Source organism: Mustela lutreola, chromosome 9 (genome assembly GCF_030435805.1).
Source record: "Mustela lutreola isolate mMusLut2 chromosome 9, mMusLut2.pri, whole genome shotgun sequence".
Taxonomy (NCBI): Eukaryota; Metazoa; Chordata; class Mammalia; order Carnivora; family Mustelidae; genus Mustela; species Mustela lutreola.
Window position 1 is genome coordinate 10,606,201 of NC_081298.1, and position 19,712 is coordinate 10,625,912.

At 57.7% G+C, this 19,712-nt stretch overlaps 1 protein-coding gene across 1 annotated transcript in view; it reads left to right on the forward strand.

The window, feature by feature from the left end:
- Positions 1-19,712, forward strand: part of RIPOR3 (RIPOR family member 3) — a 71,977-nt gene that overhangs the window by 50,201 nt on the left and 2,064 nt on the right. The window contains exons 3-21 of the mRNA XM_059132824.1: positions 1,653-1,799; positions 4,818-4,896; positions 6,417-6,440; positions 6,755-6,808; positions 7,433-7,582; positions 7,748-7,811; positions 8,153-8,196; positions 8,364-8,489; positions 8,568-8,713; positions 10,203-10,332; positions 11,677-12,246; positions 13,098-13,228; positions 14,223-14,340; positions 14,978-15,113; positions 15,749-15,910; positions 16,551-16,712; positions 16,952-17,154; positions 17,778-17,861; positions 19,304-19,394. Coding sequence (XP_058988807.1) covers positions 1,653-1,799; positions 4,818-4,896; positions 6,417-6,440; positions 6,755-6,808; positions 7,433-7,582; positions 7,748-7,811; positions 8,153-8,196; positions 8,364-8,489; positions 8,568-8,713; positions 10,203-10,332; positions 11,677-12,246; positions 13,098-13,228; positions 14,223-14,340; positions 14,978-15,113; positions 15,749-15,910; positions 16,551-16,712; positions 16,952-17,154; positions 17,778-17,861; positions 19,304-19,394 — 2,621 coding nt within the window. The remainder of the gene's footprint in view (positions 1-1,652; positions 1,800-4,817; positions 4,897-6,416; positions 6,441-6,754; positions 6,809-7,432; positions 7,583-7,747; positions 7,812-8,152; positions 8,197-8,363; positions 8,490-8,567; positions 8,714-10,202; positions 10,333-11,676; positions 12,247-13,097; positions 13,229-14,222; positions 14,341-14,977; positions 15,114-15,748; positions 15,911-16,550; positions 16,713-16,951; positions 17,155-17,777; positions 17,862-19,303; positions 19,395-19,712) is intronic.

Consider the following 19,712-nt stretch of genomic DNA (forward strand, 5'->3'; position numbering starts at 1 on the left):
AAATATTTGACCTGGTGTCTGAGAGAATTCTCAGCACTGCTTTCTGGTTTAGGGTCTATTGTTTTCCCATTTAACAGAAAAGTAACTGAGACTCGGGTAGTGCATTAGCATAGAGGTGAAGTTCCTTTGACAAAGAAACTCCCCCAAATACAGGGACCTAAATAAGACTGCTTATTCTCCTCTGCACCCCTCCCCACCTCCCACCTGGCGCATGCTCCCCCTCTCCCCCACCTTTCTCTCTCTCCCCTCTTGCCTCCCCCCACCCCGCACCTCTCTCTTTCCCCACCCATCCCCCACACCTCCCCCCTGCTCTGGACCTTAGAGCAGGGGTTGAAGCTGACTCCTTAGCACACCTGGGAGGAAGACAGGGAGGGAGGAAGTTGGAAAGAAAAGCTAGTGGCTCCTTTAAGAAACTGACCCAGATGTTAGCCTGAGTGTCATTTCTACCCTAGTTTCTTCTGTGAGAAGGGAGTCGGTGAAGCTACACAAGGTGCAGAATCATCTGGGAAACAGGGTCTTTAGAGGCTGAGCCTTTAGAGGATGGACTAAAGCCTGCCTGGTGGTGAGTGTGTCAGCTTGCCCTGATCTTGTACCTAGTAGACGAGGCATAGGATCACAGGACTCTAGAAGGGGCTTAGATGGCAGAAACAGCTCCTAACTGTAATGAGGGAACCCTCACCTTGTAGGGCTGCAGTGACTCCTGACATGCTGCTGTATCCCTCAAGGGCTGACAGACACAGCTGTCACTGCCAGGAGACATCACTTCTTAGGATCATTCAGTCCACGCTACAACTCCAATAGGCTTAGCAAAAAAGAGAACCAATTGGCTCATGTAACTGAAATCCCATGGGCAGATTTAGCTTCAGGCATAGCTGGATCCAGGAACTCCTCGTCGTGTGGATTTGGCCTGCCTCCCCCTGCATCTCCATGTGTTGGTTCCATTCTCCCTACCATGATGCAAAGGACGTGGCTGGCAGTTCTGGGTACATGTTCCCCCAGAATAGCACCGCCAGAAGAAAGAACCATTTGCCTGCCTGTGAATTTGGAACCAAACTCCAGGCAGGGTTACTGGCCAGACATGGGTCCTGTGCCTCTCCCTGAGCCAGGGGAGTGGAGTCTGTTGACTAACCCAGGCCTGGGACACATGTTTGACTCAGAATATGTGTGTGTGTGTGTGTTCATTTGTCAGGCTACCTCCCTCCAAACCACATGTATAAAGAGCAGAATTAGGGAGATGCCCCAGAGGAAAACTGAGGTGCTCTTCCCAGAAGGAGGGGCATGGATCCCAGACAGACTAAGCCAACAGGTGCCTGGGCCATGATCTGGCCTCCCGGCTTGTTTGCCTGTATAGACACTGTATAGACAAAGCACAGGCCTTTGGGCTGCTCGAATGTATTCCTCACCGTGTTAATTTCTCACGTCACGTTCTTCTTTGTCTTTTTTTAATCTTCAAATGCAAGCCTTCATTTTACAGATGAGGAAACTGAGGCCCAGAGTGTCTTGGCAACTTGCCTCAGACCACATGGCTCGGTGGCGATGGGGTGGGACTCAGCCAGGCCTCCTGACAGACTGCGGTTTGGTCACTGATCTCAGAGCGCCCGGGGAGGGCTTTGTCCAACATCCCTGCTCTGACCCCCCCGCCCTTCTCACAGAAAGTCCATCCACGGGAACTCCGTGAAGTCTCGGATGCCTGCAAAATCCTCCAAGATGTACGGCACGCTCCGGAAGGGGTCTGTCTGCCCCGACCCCAAGCCGCAACAAGTGAAGAAGATCTTTGAAGCCCTCAAGAGAGGCCTCAAGTAAGGACCCTGTTTGTGGCCCTGAAAGTGCTCGTCCTCTGTCGCCGCCTCCTCTCTTCTCCGCCCCTTGCTGAGGAACGCGCTTAGGTCTCCTCCGAGGGATCCAGCTCCTGCTTATTCCTTTAGCCCACGAGCATATCCTGGGGGCAGCCCCACGCTCGAGCCTGTCCTTGGGCTCTAGGGACACAGTGCGGGCTGTCGGAGGACGCTGGTCTCGCGGAGTTTATGGGTAGAGGGGAGACAGCCACGAAGGAGTGACGTGGTCAACAGTAACTGCCACCAGCCCTGAGGGCAATGAAGGAAGGTGACAGCGAGGCAGTGCGTGGAAGGCCTAGCAGACAGGGTGACCGGGGACACTCACCGAGGAGATCCGGGTGGTTGCGCTGGCCTCTGGGAGATAAGCGTCCCCAGCAGAGGGAACAGCACAGGCAAAGGCTGTGAGGTAGGAGCATATAGGACAGGAGGCCAGGGTGGCTGGATCTGAGTGCAGGAGAGGCGGACTGGTTAGCTGCGCAGAGCCCAGGACGGGAAGATTCAGCCTCTTGCTCCACACCTTTTGCTTAAGGGCTTATGAAGCGCTAGGCACAGGGTGTGGGAGTGAACAGAACCCAGAAATCCCTGCCCCGTGGAGCTTCCTAATGGGAGACAGACAGACAATAAACAAAATACAGAGTAAGTTAGGTGGTGGGAAGTAAGTCAGGATAAGAAGGCATGGGGCTGATTTTAAATCAGGGGTTCAAAGAAGCTCTCATTAAGAAGGTGACATTTGAGCAAAAACCTGAAGGAGTGAAGGAGTGAGACCAGCAGATAATGGAAAAAGAACATTCTAGGCCAAGCCAGCCACACGTACAAAGGCCCTGGGGCAGGAGCATGATGAGAGCATCAGGGGTGTAGTAAGCAGGCCAGCTTGGGAGCTGAGAGAGCGAGGGAGGTGTGAGGAGGTCTGGGGGACAATGGGGACCAGATGATATGGAGTGAGCCGGGAGCCATGAAGGGTTCCATGTGGGGGAAGGGCGTGATCTGAGTCTGTTTTTGATACGATCTTCCGGCTGTACCTGGAGAATGGACTGCAGGCGCCTGGGGCAGAAGTGGGGAGGCCGGTCAGAAAGGGACTGCAAGGGCCCAGGTGGGAGACAATGGTGGATGTGGCCAGGTGGCAGCTGTGTGGTCAGGGGACAGGGTCAGTTTCAGGATATATCTTGCAGGTGGAGCAGACAGGATTTGCTGAGGGAGGGGTCGGGGGTGAAGAGGGAGATGAAAGGAGGTAGTTGGGGCACAAACCTGAGGTTCACGGAGGAGGTCAGGGCTCTGGCTTAGGCGCGGTGCTGCCCCATGAGTAAGTCACAAGGGGGCCGCTGCCAGTAGTCCCTCCCTGTTCTTCAACCCCGAACTGGGCATCCGGGGCCATCTTGCTGCAGTCCCGGGCCCGCCCCTACCCACCCCTTCCCCACTTGCTACCTTGCTCTGCTCAAGTCTCTCCCATGGCTCCCTACTACCCTTGGGAGGACATCAGGGTCCTTTCTGACCTTCCATCTTTCTAGACTTTTCTTCTGTTATTCACTCCCCATCCTCACTGGCCCCTGGATATGCCAGCTTCCTCCACGTGCCTGTGCCTTGGCTCTTGTTGAGCAGGAGCTGGGCAGTGGGGAGTCTCCGCAGGCCGCCATTCGCCCATGTCCCTCGGTCAGCACACATGCACGCTGTCTGAATCCAATGCTGTTCCTTCCTGCTGGGATGCCTGTCCCTCCCCACCCCCTGTGCTCCTGCTCTCCGTGCCTCACTAATTAGTAACAGTGACAGCGCAGTTACGGCTCATTCCGGGACTTCATACACATCGTCCCCTCGAATCCCCGAAGAATGCTCTCAGAGAATCTCCTAACCTCCTCCTCCCCTTCAGAAGAGGAAACTGAGTCCCAAAGTTGGGAAGCAACTTGTCCACGGTCCCGCAGCCAGGAAGCAGGGTATAGGGTCCCCGCCAGCTCAGGGTAAATGTCACCTCCCCCACTTGCCAGGTCCTGACTGCCAGCCCAGGGGGCATCCAGTACACTTGGCCCATGATATGTGCTGCACGACTGACCCAATGCGGGTGCAGAGTGGCAGTGGGGGGCACATGTGCCTAGAGCCCATCCTCAAGGGTTCATCTCCCGAGACTCCCTCTGGTGATTCCTGTAAGGACCCTGCATTTGGGACTTGTCTGGGCTCACTCAACAGCATCCCCTTCTTCTTGGGGAGCCCAACCCCTGAGTGAGCAATGGCCTGGCCGGTGGCGGTGTGAGGGGGCCCAGAGAGGGCGAGTCACCTTCCTGGGGCAGCCCAGTAAATCCATGATGAAGCAGGATGTGACCTCACCCCGGACCCCAAGGGCAGACTTCAGGCTTCAGGTCTAAGGCTCTTCGGTTGGAAAAGAACATGAAATGTCCTGTCCGGGCCCACAGCTTTCTCTGTGCCTCCCAGAATGGGTCTTCCAGCCCCTTTCTGCTCCTTGGTCCTAAACATGCAGACACCAGGACGGCCTGCCTTTGTCGGGGAGGGAGGCATGCCCTTGTCGAACCCTCCATGGGCTGGGGTGAAGACAGGGGCCTCTGAAAGTCACTGCCTGGTTTCAGATTTCGGTCCAGTCTCTTCCCTGTTGTGACTCTGGGCTGAGTTCCTTGCCAATTTTGAGGGTCAGTGTGCCCATCTCTAAAATGGGTATAACAGTAGGACCTATTTGTGCGGCTGTTTGGTGAATTAATGGACTGCTTTTCCCTTTTGCACAGCCCTGGGCCCACAGCCCTCAGCGTGTGGGGTCTGGAGGCTGAGCGAGCTGGGGCCAGGCTTCCGGGGCGCGGGATGGCTCTGTCCCTCTGACCTCAAGTCTGTGCCTCGACTAGCTCCTTTCATCTCCCTTTTCACCCCCAACCACCACTGTTCCTGTTGGCAGCTGTGGCCGCCTCGGTTCCAGAACATGGGTCACCTGGCCCTTTCTTTTCCTCTTCTCGTTCCTTGGCGAACTGCTCTTCCTTGTTGCCCTCACAGGGAGTATCTCTGCGTCCAGCAGGCGGAGCTGGATTACCTGTCAGGTCGCCACAAGGACACCCGCAGGAATTCGAGGCTGGTGAGACCTCTCCCTGCCCCTGCCCCTTCCCACCCAAGCAGCCTTGGTGGGGTGCAGAGATGGGGTCCCCCTCACCCCTGGCTTGCATCGCGGGTGTAAATCTCCGTCTCGGAGCTCAGAGGCCTAAGGGATGGACTGTCTGTATTTTTCGATGATCCCACTTCACTTGGCCCCAGAGGGATTTTTGCCTCACAGGTGGATAGGAAGCTCTCACCCTCCCTCCCCCTACTCCCCTCCCCATCAAGCAGTTCACCCCCACTCTCTGGCTCTAGAAGCAGCTGTGAGGTAGGCAAGTGTACAAAGTCTCCTCAGTTTTAGCTGCTCCCACTTCACAGATGGGCACACTGAGGCAAGAGAAGGGGTGGCCATGCCAGGGATCTGGGGTCTTGCCTCCCTGGACACGGCTGCTTCTCAGCTTTCTGCCAGTTCCTTTTCCTTCCAAAGGCTTGAGAACTTTCCTATTTCTCTAGAGCTTACGTGGAGTCTCACCTCCATTAGCACACACGTCCCACTTCTCATAAACGCAAATGTGGGAAAACACACACTTTGGGGGGTTTGAACCCACCTGTCCTTTTGCTTGACACCCCCTCCTCCCCCGTGTTCAGTGTCCCAGCCTGTTTCACCCCTGAGGACAATCTAGGATTTCTCTTTCCATATTTTCCTTCCTGGTCATGTAGTCATGTAAGCGCACAAAAGCGTCGAGAAGGTTTCGGTCAACAGTTGTCTTAGAAAGACGAAGGTGCAACCTACGTCCCACGTCTGGCTTTCTCTCTCTAGTGAATCTCTAACCTCGTGGAAATTCCTCCCGGCTCAGGCAGGGTGATTTGAGCTACGTGGGCATATGAGGGCCTGTTCGGAAATAGAGTTTTTCGGCACATGGCCACAGCCGACACTGACATGTTGGGTGTGGCTGCGTGCGGACCACGTGGCAGAGACCCCGCGACCCCCAAGGCCGAAACTATTTCCTGTCTGGTCCTTTATACGAAGATCTGCCCAGTTGATATGTTCTTTTTCTGGCCACCCCCAGCCCCTGGCTTGACTGGGCCAGTCTTGATTTGCATTTCCCCAAGCCTGAACCCCCTGCCCCTGGGGCGGCCCCTCCCTCCGTCCCTCTGCCCATGGTCAAAATCACCCCTTAAACGATCAGACTGTAACGGTCCCCATTTTGTCGAGGGCTTACCGTGTCCTTGACTTTCCACGGCAACCCTATGGGGCAGGTGCTCTGTGTTATGGCCACCCTATTTTGCCCGAGGAGTTGGAGGCTCAGAGGTGTGGAGTAACTGGCCTGGGACACACAGCTGGGAAGCAAAACCAGGCTGAGAACTGCCTCAGCCCAAAGCCCATGTGTTTATCGCTCTTCCCCTGGACTCCAGAGCAGGCCACTGACTGCAGGCTGCAGAGGAGGGAGTGGCTGCTAGTTTTTTGTCATCTGAGTTCAGGTGCCCCTGGGATGTGGCCTCATGGGTCTTGGAGGAGCACCTGGAGACCTGAAACACCCCCCTTCTTCTCTCCCCCCCCAGGCTTTCTATTATGACCTGGACAAGGTGAGCGAGACTTTCTGTCCGCAGGGCTGTAAGCGGGGTGGGCCGGGGCTGGGCCCTGCTGGGTGAGAGGGACCATGTATTTCACCCCTCGGGCTGTCCTGCCGGAGGCACGCCTGGGTTTCCTCCCTATTTTACAAATGGGGAGACAGGTTCAATGACAAGCCTTCCTCGAGGATGGTGAGGGGCTGGCCTGCCTTTGAGCCCCATTCTGTGTGTTAGAACCCAGAGGAAGGGGCAGGGGCTGGCGGCTGGGGCGAGGGGGGGTGCGGCCCACACTACTTTGAAAGCACCTTTTTTTTTTTTTTTGGGAGAAGCAAACTCGCTCTGTGGAAAGGCATATCCGGAAGATGGAGTTTCACATCAGCAAGGTCAGCCTGCCTCCTGGAGGTCATGGTGTGTGGCTGGGACTTCTTGGACTTCCAGTGGGTTGGCAGGGGAGAGGCTGAGAAGGAGCAGAGACTGCAGGGCCTCGGCCCTGAGGTTGGGGTCAGCGGGAAAAGGGGGTGCTGGGCTCCCCAGGAGTGTGGGGTTTAGAGGGAAAGACCTTATGCTCCATTTTACAGGGCGAGAAGTCTGAGTCCAACCACCCCATTGCAGAGATGGGAGAGTAGAGGCCCAGAGAGGGACAGGATGGGCCCAAGGTCACACAGCAAGGCCTTTAAGCTTTATACTCTGCCAGCTCTTCCATGCCCTTGCTTTACTCTCCCGGCGGCCCAGTGGCTCGGCAGGGTGTCACAAACCTCCCTTCCCCGTTTTACAGTCCAGAAGTTGCACAGGGAGAGGGGAAGTGGTGCATTTGCCCACCCAGTTCACTAGTTTTTACTGTGCACTGCCGGGCGCTGCGTGCAGAGTGCGTAAGCAGTGTGGTCTCTGTCCCTGGGCTCACGTTCATGGGCGGGGGACCCCAGGACCGCTGACCCTGTAGTGCAGGGCTGCGTGGCACCCCGCGCCCCGGCATGGACAGCACCCAGCAGCCCGTGCACCTGTCACAGGTGGATGAGCTCTACGAGGGCTACTGTATCCAGTGCCGTCTGCGGGATGGAGCCTCCAACATGCAGAGGGCCTTCTCCAGGTGCCCGCCCAGCCGCGCCTCCCGAGAGAGCCTGCAGGAGCTGGGCCGCAGCCTGCAGGAGTGCATCGAGGTGCGTGGGCAGTGGGGGACGCAGAGGGCAGCCTATGGGGGGGGGTGCCTGGACCCCGAAGAAGCATCCCTCTCTGTCCACCCCCCTCCACTGCCCGCGCCTCTGGCTGGCAGGATCTGCATGCCCTGGGCTGGTCCGCGAGCCACCTTGTGTGGGGCTTTGCAGGACATGTGGCTCATCGAGGCGGCCTTGGAGGTTCACCTGGGAGAGTTTCACATCAGGATGAAAGGTAACCGAGCTGAGAGCGGGAGGGGGTGGAAGCCAGTTCAGGCGGGGGCCTCAGGCCTTCTTGGGGGCCCTGGGACTTCTGCAGGGTGGGGCTTTGGTCAGAACCCCAGGGCTCCAGGCAAAACTCCGGGCTTCCTCTCATGGGACTTGTGACCTCAGCAGAGGCCCGTCCCCTGAGTTGGACGTGAAGGCCCAGTCCTGTCCACTGCCCGTCCTGACGACTTATCCCTCCCTGATGCAGACACCCACACTTGGGTAGGGGGTTCCCCAGTGAGGGCCTGAGGTCCGTGGGGTGGGGGCAGAGTAGGCCAGAGAGGAGATGAGCCTGTCTCTGTGTTCCAGGCTTGGTGGGCTACGCACGCCTCTGTCCCGGAGACCAGTATGAGGTAGGGCCACCTCTGCTGGCAGGCCTCAGGGTTCCTCCCCACCAGGCCTTAGGGGGTTGGGAGCTGCTGGGAACCAGAGTCCCTGCTGGGGGACCCCCCAGACAGGTGGCAAGGGGGCGGGTCTACCTGGGGCAGCTGACCTATCCCTTCCTGGGCCATGCCCACAGGTACTCATGCGTCTGGGCCGCCAGCGCTGGAAGCTGAAGGGCCGGATCGAGTCAGACGACAGCCAGACCTGGGAGGAGGAGGAGAAGGCCTTCATCCCCACCCTGCACGAGAACTTCGAGATCAAGGTGGGTGGGGCCTGGGGCACGGGGCCAGGGTGCCCAGGGACTCAGCTCAGATGCCATCCACAACTGCCCTCCACCCAGGTGACAGAGCTGAGGGGCCTGAGTTCACTGGCAGTGGGCACGGTGACGTGCGACATCACGGACTTCTTCACCACCAGGCCGCAGGTGATCGTGGTGGACATCACAGAGCTGGGGACCATCAAGCTCCAGCTGGAGGTGCTATGGAAGTGAGTGGGGGCCTGCTGCCTTCCTGGGCTTTGATGCCCCTCCCCAAGGCCAGCCCCAAATTGCCACCCACAGGACTCCCACCCACAGCGTGAGCGGTGAGAGGCCTCCCTTGCTCCCCCTGGTGGTCGGACTGCAGCCTAGCACCCACCAGTGGGCATCCTGCCCTCATCCTGCCCCAGGGACAGGCTGGAACCTAGACTCCTTCGTAGCCTCTGCCCACCCGACCTTCCCCGCCCCTCTGAGTTCTCGTTCCCTCTTACGACTAGAGACCTGTGCTGGCCAGGACCCTTTCCAGAGGCCTCCCGGGCTGGGTTCTGTGGGGGAGCCTAGTCTCCGCCCAGGAAGACTCACCTACAGCCCCCTTCACCGCCTTCCCCTGCAGGCACAGGCGGGCACTCACTTAGCTCCCTTGGACCAGGACCCCATGGATGGGGGACACTCAAGAAAACAATCCCTGCCTGGGGTAGGGGGGCTCTCCATCAGGCATTGCAGGGGGCAGGGGTTGTTTCCGGCTGTTCCCTGAATGCTGGTGGTCTGCACAGGCTTTGTGTTTGCTCTTCCTCTAAATGAAACCTATCGTTTTGAGAGAATTCTCTTCTCTTCGCTCTGCACAGCAGGTGCTGCGGGAGCTGAGGGCTGAGGCACGCTTCCTCCGGGCGGGTGCTTGCTCTGACTCTTGGGGCCAGTCTCTCCAGTCTCTTCTTCTTGGGGTGGGCATCCAAGCCTGGGGTCCCTGCTGCTGCTTTCTCCCCAGTCGGGTGAATTGGGGCAAGTGAGCAGCCCCAGCCTCAGTGTCTTCACCTGTCTAGTGGGGGTGGGGGACACTTCTTTCCCGGGACGCCCCTTTGAGCCCACAGGGACTTCCATGGGAGGGAGGCAAATCCACGGCGGCAGGCATCTCGCGGCCTGTAGCTGTCCTCGGCAGGCCGGGCAGCCTTCCCAGGAGGCGCCTGCAGCGTCTGGGCCCCACAGAGCCAGAGCCCGAGCCAGGCCTTTGAGTGAAGGAGAGAGAGCAGGTTTCCGTGTGGTAGGGAGATTCCTAGACCTCCTGGCTCCCAGGGCAGGCTCAGGGAGGGGCCGGCTGAGCCCCACTTCCCCTGTATTTCACACGTTCCTTTTGGATTCCCGGCCTTACCTGTGACCAGGACTGACAGAGGTCCTTTGAGAGATAATGGTGCCCCTTGTACAGATGAAGACAAGAGGGATGGTGATGTCGCTGACCCAGAAAATGGCAGAACCGAGTGTCCACTGTGCCTCTGCTGAGCTTCTCAGGGGGACCTCCAAAGGGGGTGCCATTCACATGAGCCGTCTGGCTCAGGGCCTTCAGGGGGTTGAGCATGTGCACCTAGAGTCCCTATGCTGTGCCTGTGACCCCAGGCCAGGCCCCTGCCAAGCCTCTATCCCTCTTAGAAACCCCCCAGGTCTGGTCTGTGCTCCGGGGTCCTCCCAGGCGTGGGTGACGCCCTGCCCTTCTGCTCTCTCCTCCAGCCCGTTTGATACTGAGAGCTTCCTGATGTCACCCAGTCCCACAGGCAAGTTCTCCATGGGCAGCAGGAAGGGCTCCTTGTACAACTGGACACCCCCAAGCACCCCCAGCTTCCGAGAGAGGTATTACCTGGTGAGTGAGCCTCCCCAGGGCAGGGATGCTGTGGCCACGCGGGGATTGCGGACGGGGGCCGCTCCCTGGGGGCTGGTGTGCAGGGCTGGGCCGAGCAGCCTGGCGCCTCCGGAGGTAGTAAGCCCTGGACTCAGCCTCCCTTGTTTTGGGGCCATCCTGGGTGGGTTTTGGGGCTCTTCCTTCCTGTCAGCCCTCCGTTCTGGGGGCCTCTGGGCTCGGTTCTGGGCTTGCCTGGTTCTCCTGGAGGCCTTGAGGCATGTTCTCTGGAGGGTTCTACCACCCCCGTCATAGCCTTGGCCTCCAATTTACTTGTTTTAAAATTAAATTTAATATATGTTCCTAGTAGGTAATACCTTGACATAGTGTATAGTAAAACATCTCTTTCCCATGACCTCCAGAGATCCGGGTCCTCTCCTTAGCACAACTATTGTTGTCAGCTTCTTCCATATTCTGGCCATGGTGGGCCCGGCATACTTCAGTTAAAAAAAAAAAAAAATCACATCTGGTCCAGAGTATGGACTCTGTAGCCAGACAAGCAGGGCGTCACATTCCGTTTATGCCTCTCACTTGCTGTGTGACCTTGGGGGAGGCACTCAACTGCTCTGGTCATCAATTCTTGTATCGGAGAACTCAAAACAACAGCACCGCTCTGGTGGAGGGTTGCAAGGATTAAATAAGTGAATACACGAGAAGGGCTTGGAAGAAGGCCTGATGAGAACGGCTGGTGCTGTGGGAACATCAACAGTTACTAGTCGTCTAAGGGGAGGGAAGGGCTGCCGCAGAGGGGGCGAGGGCTCGCCCATTCCCGTCACCCATTCAGAACTCTGTGCCAGGCCCTGTTCTAGGCCAGGTGAGGACGGTGTCCTCAGGGAGCACCGCCTGCCCAAGGGCGTAAGGACCTTGGGAACATCAGCCAGGAAGGGGACTCTGGGGGCAAGGTGGGACTTGCTCCTTAAAATAGTTTGTGCAGGGGAAGGTCCCCAGTGAGGGTGCCGTCTGAGTGAGGGCCTGAGGGGACAAGGGCACGATCACAAAGACCAGGGGGAAGAAGGTTCCAGGAAAAGAGCACAGTCCCTGCAAAGGCCCTTGGACAGGAAGGCACGGAGCCTGGAGGTCATGAGCAGTGGTGTGGTGGCCCCAGGGGCTGGAAAGGCACAGTGAGTTAGGACCATGGGGATCTGGGCAGAGACACTGCAGGGTCCTGTCAGCACCTCCCGGCTACCGGTAGCCTTGGTGGGCTTCAGTCACAGCGGCAGGGTGGGTGTCTAGGGAGGGAAGCGCCTCTGGGGGCTTTGTCCTGGTTCCTGGTGTGACAGTGAGGCTGGTCCTGTGTCCCCTCCCCAGTCTGCCCTGCAGCAGCCAGCGCAGCAGGCTTTGCTGCTGGGTGGGCCAAGGGCCACCCCCATCCTCAGCTACCTATCTGACAATGACCTTCGAGGCCCGGGCCTGCGGAGCCAGAGTCAGGAGCTGCCTGAGATGGACTCCTTCAGCTCCGAGGACCCCCGAGACACAGAGACCAGCACCTCAGCCTCCACCTCGGATGTGGGGTTCCTGCCCTTGGCCATTGGCCCCAACACCTCCATTGAAGAGGAGGCCCAGGAGGACGCCCAGCCCCTGGGTCTGCTGCCAGAGATAGCCCATCTGGCGGGAGCCGCCTTCGTGGAGCAGCCTGGCTGGAGGAATTTGGGAATAGAGGACCCCGACCTGCCAGGAGGCTCCCCAGTGCACAACCATACAGCCCCAGGCAGCCAGAAGGACCATGACGAAGGAGAACCCGAGGACAGAGTGGATGGGCCAGAGGTGACCCTTGAGAGGCCCCTGCAAGAGGTCCTGGATTTACTGCGCTCCGTGGACCCCCAGCCACAGCTGCGGGAGCTGGAGTACCAGCTTCTCAGCTTCAGGGACCGGCTGAAGGTGGGTGTATGCGTTTACCAGGGCCTAACAAGGGGGAGTCGTCTCTAGGGGCAGCCGGCCTGGGCCGGCATCCTGGTCAGTGTCTTCCCTCTGAGCCTCAGTCTGCTCATCTGTCAAGTGGGGAGAACCATGGCCCTCACTGGCTGAGAGGAGGATTGTAAGAGGAAGTCGGGGATCGGGGCAGATAACCTGCTCTGCGCCTGGCCAAGAACCTCATCTAGCATCTTTTTTTTTTTTTTTTTTTTTTTTTTTTTACTATTATTTTAAAGATTTTATTTATTTATTTGACAGAGATCACAAGTAGGCAGGGAGGCAGGCAGAGAGAGGAGGAAGCAGAACACCCAGCCTCAGCCCCACCTGCCTGGGTCAGAAGATGCTAGATGGGGGCGCCTGGGTGGCTCAGTGGGTTAAAGCCTCTGCCTTCAGCTCAAGTCATGATCCCAGGGTCCTGGCATCGAGTCCCGCATTGGGCTCTCTGCTCAGCGGGGAGCCTGCTTCCCTTCCTCTCTGCCTACTTGTGATCTCTGTCAAATAAATAAATAAAATATTAAAAAAAAATAAAAATAATTTGGAATTGGTGGCCAATATTTAAAAATTGACAGCTTCCCACAAAAATCTAAGTTTCCAGCTTTTTTTTTTGTTTGAGAATCAAACAATCTGACAGCCCTGGCCCTGGCCCTGTGGGCTGTGAGCCAGGTGAGGTTTTTCAGACCTGTGTCCCTTGTGCTCCTGTGCCATCCCTTGTCACAGGCTACCTGCCTGTCCTTCACTGGGGGCATTTCACTGGGGCAGTTGAGGCTCGCAACCTCTTCCTAAGGGTCCGAGCTGAGGGCTCGCCGCTCCGTCCACAGCCCCGCCGAGCCCCCCAGGAGCACGCCTCCGCCGAGAGCCTGATGGATTGCATCCTGGAGAGCTTCGCCTTCCTCAACGCCGACCTCGCCCCGCAGGAGCTGTCCCTGTTCGGGGGCTGCCCGGGACCCCGGTAAGTGCGCTCCCTCCCAGCACAGACCCGGGGAAGCAGCCTCCGTTCCAGGCCTCCTGTGGGCTTCCAGCCAATGCCATCTATGGCCCTCGGCCCAGTCTGTACTTACCTCGTCTGTCTGTTGTGCTCCCTGCCCCTGCGTGCCCACCGCCTGGCGCGGAGTGGGCCGGTACTGACCACTGAGTGAATGACAGTCCCCCAGCATGGTCCTCAGCTCTGAGCAATGGGCTGTTTCGTGTTCATCTTAAAAAATGACAGTAAAACACACAGTAGAACCTCTGTGCTCTGCCTCTCGTACGGGCAGCAGTGAGCAGTGACCCACGCTCCCTGTTCTTCTGCACAATCTGCCCTCACCTCTGACATCCACCTCCTCAGCTCAGCAGCCCCGTCTGCCCCGCTCACACCTGGCTCCAGGACCAAATCTCAGCGGCAGCAGAGGATACACAGTAAACTTCGTCTCCTCCTCTCACGACCCCATGGGGAGGGGCTGGCACTCCCACCGACATCCCAGGGTCACCGTGTCCTCGGGCCTTGGGCTCGGCTCCTACCATGAAGTCCACATGGTGCCAGGCCTGCTGGCTGGCAGGGTTGCCCTCACCCCTCATTGCCCTGAGCTTGGTATTCCTGTCCCCACTTTACAGATGAGTACACTGAGGCCGGGAGGGCAGACCAGTCCTGAGTCACTAAGGATTAGTTTGTGACCAAGTCCCGAGCTAAGGGTTAGTTTGAACTTCTGACTTCAGGTTGCCCACCTTGGAAAGTGTCCCCGACTCGCCCTGTCTCCAGGGCCCACACCACGCCAGCGCCTGTTCTGAGTTGTTGCGGGCATTTGCTGCTTTTCTCTGGATTTCTCCTGGGTGGAGCTCTTTCTCCCTGGGGCCTGGAGTGAGCCTCCCTGATCAGAGCTCTCCAAGAAGGGAGGGTGTCTTCCCTCCTCGGAGGGAGCTGGGCTGCTAACTGGAATGGTCACCCAGTTCTTCTCGATCCAACACAGAAAGGACAGGATCCCGTTGCCCCCAAGGAAAGCGTCATCTAGGGGGCTCACGGCCGGCACCCTGGAGCTGGACAGGTTGCTCACGGTCCACCTCCAAGTCTGCAAAGTTCTGTTGCAGGTGACTAAGGGATGGGGCTGGGGGGTCGGGGGTTGGGGGCGGCTTGGTGGGAAACCAGGTTGGGGATGGGGAGTCCTCTTTGCAAAGAACTGATCTTGACGGTGGTGGGGAGCACGTGCAGGGAGGACAGCCCCACCCTGAGAGCCAGGGAGACTCTGATTCCTCTGTGGAAGGTTCAGGCCTGGGAGAAGAGTCACGCGGCCCTTATGTATCCCAAGTGCTGGACCAAAATCAGACACCGCGGCTCCTTCAGCTGCAGACACCAGAGCCCCCCTCCAAGCTGGCTCAACCAGAAAGAACTTTCTGGGTCACAGAACTGAAAGGCCCTGGAGTTGGCTTCAGGATCAGCTGGATCCAGGGTTTCAAATATTCTCAACTGGGTCTTGCTCAGCTCTGCTTGCCTGCACTGGCTGGCTTGCTCCGCCAGGGAGGCCCTTTCTGGTGGCAAAGGTGGCCCCTGGCAGTCGCAGCCTGCATCCCACCATCTCTGCCGCCTTGGTGCCTCAGGGATCCCCGGATGAGAGCTACTGTCAGGATAGAAAGGATGGGCAAGGGGGAGGTGGGAGCTGCAGTCGTGATCTCGGACCTCAGGGGGCGTGTTCTGGGCTAACAAGGAGCACTGTGGGCTGCTTTCCAGAAACTGGCCTCTCCTAACTTGTCGAGGGTGGTCCAGGAGAGCCTTCTGGAAGAAGCTGCGCAGCAAAAGCAGGTTCTGGAGATGCTTTCTGTGCTCGATTTTGAGAAGGTCGGCAAGGCAACATCCATCGAAGAAAGTAAGTAACTGCCTGCCACCCACGGGCCGCTCTTGTGAATGGCAGGAAGCGAGGGGCTACGAAGCCCAGGGGAGCCTCGCCTTGCCTCCTGATTGACGTTCAGAATTAACTGGAGTCCGGGGGGGATGCGCCGGGGTGGCGGCGACTGGGCTGAGCTCTGACAGACTGTAGACTGGGCCGCCCTGAAGTCGGCGGCACTCTTCCGTCAGCTGTGTGACTCTGGGCAAAGGATTCACCTCTCTGGGCCTCGGCTTCCCCATCTGTATAAAGGGGAGGCCCCTGGAGAGTGTTCAGTGACCTAATCCCCAGGACACTTCTGAGGCACAGAGTGTGCACTAAAACACAAACAGTATCAGTGCCCCCAACCTGCTTGCTCCCTACGGAAACTCCGTGTGTCCACGAGAAGCTGGAGGCTGTAGCTGTCCCAGTTGCTACGGAGACCGCGGGGGAGAGGCCTGGCGAAGCTGAAGCTGCCTATCCTCATGGGTCATGTGGGACGTGGGAAGGGAAGCTGCGTGGGGTCCGGTCACCCCTCACCTCCCTGACCCCTCCGGCCTCAGAGCGGGAGGAAACCTGTGGGTCGCTCGTTGCCGGCCCTTCCCCACCACCCGCGGGGGCCTGACCCGGGCTTTCAGTCGTTCCGCAGGCCGCTCGGAGGAAGGGGTGCCTGAAGCTGTGGGAAGGGTGCACAGAGCCCGGCAGGGTCCTGTCCTGTGCCGGCACCACGCTGCTGAACCAGCTCAAGAAAACGTTCCTGCACAGAGTCCGAGGGAAGTACCCGGGACAGCTAGAAATAGGTACCCGCACTTCCCACAAGCAACGCTGTACTGAGTGCGCTGGGGATTTGGTTCCAGCCCTGCCTGCATCCCCCGTGTCTTCATGGCACCAGAGGGAGGACACTTCTCAGCTGGCCCACGAGTCGCCTCCTCTCCCCGGGAGTAGGAAGGAGCTTGCGAAACCGAAGTTGTCGGCCTTTGCCGCTTGGTCCGTGTCTCTGCAGATGGACCGTGTAGCTTCCACCAGAACATTAAAGGGGTTAGTTAAGAACGAACGCTTATGGGAAGGGAGGGAGGAGAACGGTGTCCTCCAATGCTGGCTGGACTCTTCTCGGAACTCAGAGCATCTCCCTTCCAGTGGCTCGGGAACTGGGGCCGCTCTAACCAGCGCGGGGCTGCTACTCGGCCTGAATGTTCCTAGACACGGGGCACCCCGCCCAGCCCAGCCCAGCCCAGGGCAGGAGACGCACCCCCAGAACAACGCCCGTCTCGGGGCCTGCAGAGCCCAGCTATAGCACGCTCCTTCCGTCAGGCAGGGGAGGCCCAGGGAGGGGCGTCGCCCACAGGCCACTGGAAAACCTTTTAAACTGACCCAGCTGCACCTGGCGGAGAAGCTCCACAGGGCCTGGTCTTCCCTCACGGCCTCTTCTTGTGCCGCCAGCATGCAGGAGGCTCCTGGAGCAGGTGGTCAGCTGTGGGGGGCTGCTCCCCAGAGCCGGGCCTCCCGAAGAAGAGACGGTCACCTGGTTCCAGTTCCACAGCTACCTGCAGCGGCACAGTGTCTCTGACCTGGAGAAGCATTTTGGCCGGCTCACCAAGGAAGGTAGGGGCTGGGAGGCTGCTGGGTGAGGTTTTATCATTTTCAGGGTCTATCTGAGCCCTTGCTAGAAAGCCTTCCTAGAGATTCCAGGAGGCCCTTTGAAACCAATCCAGACTGAGCCATGGTGATCACACGGGCCTGCCCTGGGATCTGTTTCCCCATGGCTGCTGGCAGCGGCCAAAGAGACCTGCAGCCGTATCGCCGACGGCAATCAGAGGGACCCTGGCCCACTTCTCTTCCAGTGACCCTCGTCGAGGAGCTGCAGTGCGCAGGGCAGGGCAAGGCGGTCAGGAAGCTGCAGGGGAAGCGGCTGGGCCAGCTCCAGCCCCTGCCCCAGACACTGAGGGCCTGGGCGCTGCTCCAGCTGGACGGGCCCCCCCGAGTGTGCAGGGCAGCCAGTGCCCGCCTGGCCAGAGCAGCCAGGAACAAGAGCTTTCGGGAAAAGGTATGGCGTGAGGTTGGGAGGCGGCAGCCTCCTGGCTACGTGTGTGTGTGTGAGTTGCGGGGAGGTCGGTTTTCTCTCTATCCCTGTGATCTGTCGCTTGCATGTAGAATTAAAGGGGCAAGACCAAGGCCTTCCTACGGTCTCACCTTAGCCAGGTGCCTTCTCGCATGCTTCCTAATGAACCTGTGCTATTTTGGGAAGCCGGTGGCAGCTCTCCTCTGGCTGAGGTGCCCGAGGGGATGGGGCCATCACTGTGACTGGGAAAGGGGACTGAAGGGAAGAGCTGTTTTGTCCTCGGGCCTCAGGCAGCAGCTCAGCTTTCGGCCCCCAAGGCCACCTCCCTCTGCACGCCCAAGTCTTCGGTTGGCCCTGGCTGGACATCTGATTTCTCAGATGCCACATTTTATCTTGATTTTGATTACCATGAGCCCAGGGACCAGTGTCTTTAGAGATAAACCAAATGCTGCCGCAGACACCCCGAGACCGGGTGGCCATAGTGCAAAGATGACTAGATCAGGGCCCGATTCCCCGATTCTTGTTTAGAGAAGGGTAAGCAGGGCGTGACTTACTGCCAGCGCTGGGAGGCCTGGAAGCCCCCTACTCACAGCGACTTAATTCCCCAGGCTTTGCTCTTCTACACCAACGCTCTGACGGAGAACGATGCCAAACTCCAGCAGGCCGCGTGTGTGGCGCTCAAACACCTTAGGGTGAGTCTAACCTGCCCCCGCCGAGGGCAGGGAGAAGCCTGAAGTCAGTTCGTGTCAAAGGTATTTCACCAGGGAACCCCTCCACCAAAAAAAACTTACCGCCAGCAAAATAAAAAAACAAACAAAACACCCAAAAAACAAAAACAACAAACACCCTCCAAAAAAACCCCCCAAACCAGAAAACAGCCCCTGAAGAGATCGTTTTAGAGAAGCAGATGTCTGGTCTGCCCACAGAGGCCGCTCAGCAGTGGTCAAGGAGCGTTGGCTCTGCCTGTGCTCGACTAAGTAAGTGGCCCCAGACACTCGCTTCGGAGGCCCTGGATTCTATGTTGTAATATTCTCAATAAAAAATTTCTAAAAGCACCATTAGCTCATTGTAGGAAAAAAAAAAAAAGTGAAACACAGAAACACAGAGTTTAGTCATCATCCTAATACTTAGTGGAAAGTACTGTTGGCATTTTGCTGTGTTTCTTTTGTTTGTGGGTGTGTGTGAGCATTTAAGATTGTTGATCATGCTAAAAACAATTTAAAAGCAGTGAGTTTAACAGGAATTCTCAGCGGCAGGCGGGTAGCACTCTCTATGAACGGGTCATCTTAAGTTAAACGGACTCCCCCACTCTCGTGTGATACCAAATTGAGGTTCACCTTCCATTTTTATTATAAATAGTATCATTACGAGCTTTAAAAAATATATATGGAGTTCTGAATGATCTCCTTAGGCTGAACTCTCCTTGAGTGTGGAGTGTGACTCCAGGCCAGAGAATAGGAAACGTCTGGAGCATCTAGATTCAGCTCAGCCACTTACGCTCCCAGAGGAGAGGTGAAAGGGTGCTCATCTCGCCTCCACCTCACCTGCATCTGGAGCTCTCATTTTAGAAAAACCATTGCCGAACTGCTGGAGGAAAAACAGATTAAACTTACTCACCCCATTCTCTCTGGAAAGAACCAGAGAAATTCTAAGATGACCATCTAGTTATAACCAACCAACCAGTAAGGCGGTAGGGGTGGGGTGCCCTGTAGAGGAAGGCAAAGTGTGCTCTGGTCCTTGGCCCCGGAGGTGAGCAGCCAGGGTCGGCTGTGCCCAGACCTGATGCTCTCAGTCTGACCAGGAGGGGACAGTTAGGAGAGGAGGAGACAGGAAGGTCTCGAGGGAAGCAGGTCTTCTCCTTTTCAAAAAAGACCTTCTAGAAGGTATCCATAAAGCCCTGCCAATGGCCTGGCTCATGGGCAGGTGTCAGGATGGAAAAGGTGAGGCACTTCTAAAGGCACTCCTGATGAACTTGAGGCCACATAAGAAACCTGTAAGCCTTCAGAAAAGGAGGGGGCTGAGGCCCCTTGGTCCGTGCCAGGGCTGGGGTCTTGCCGAACTTACAAAAGTAGATTGCACTTGCTACTTAAAATGTCCCCTAAAGGATCCTCTTCCCCCTCCCCACCTCCAACAGGGCATCGAAAGCATCGATCAGATTGCCAGCTTGTGCCAGTCTGACCTGGAGGCCGTGAGAACAGCAGCCCGGGAGGCCACACTGTCATTCGGTAAAGTGTGGTGCAGTGGGGCACCCGAGGACTTCCGGGAGGTGGTGCCAGAGAGGCCGCGGCCAGCCCTCCAGGATGCAGGATAGCACATGGGCTGGGCACTGTTAGTGACCCGTTTAACTGCATTTGGCCAAGATAGGTTTCCTTCATGGTTGAGGTGGCAAGAAGTGCTTTTATTTCCCTCTTAAACTTCAGTTTATGATTCTGGGGAATGAACACCAGATGCGAGGCAGGAACACGGTTCAGCAAATTGTCGTGAATGTAGGGGCGAGGCACTGGGTCCATGCGAGTGGCCAGCAGGAGCTCCTCCAACGCTCC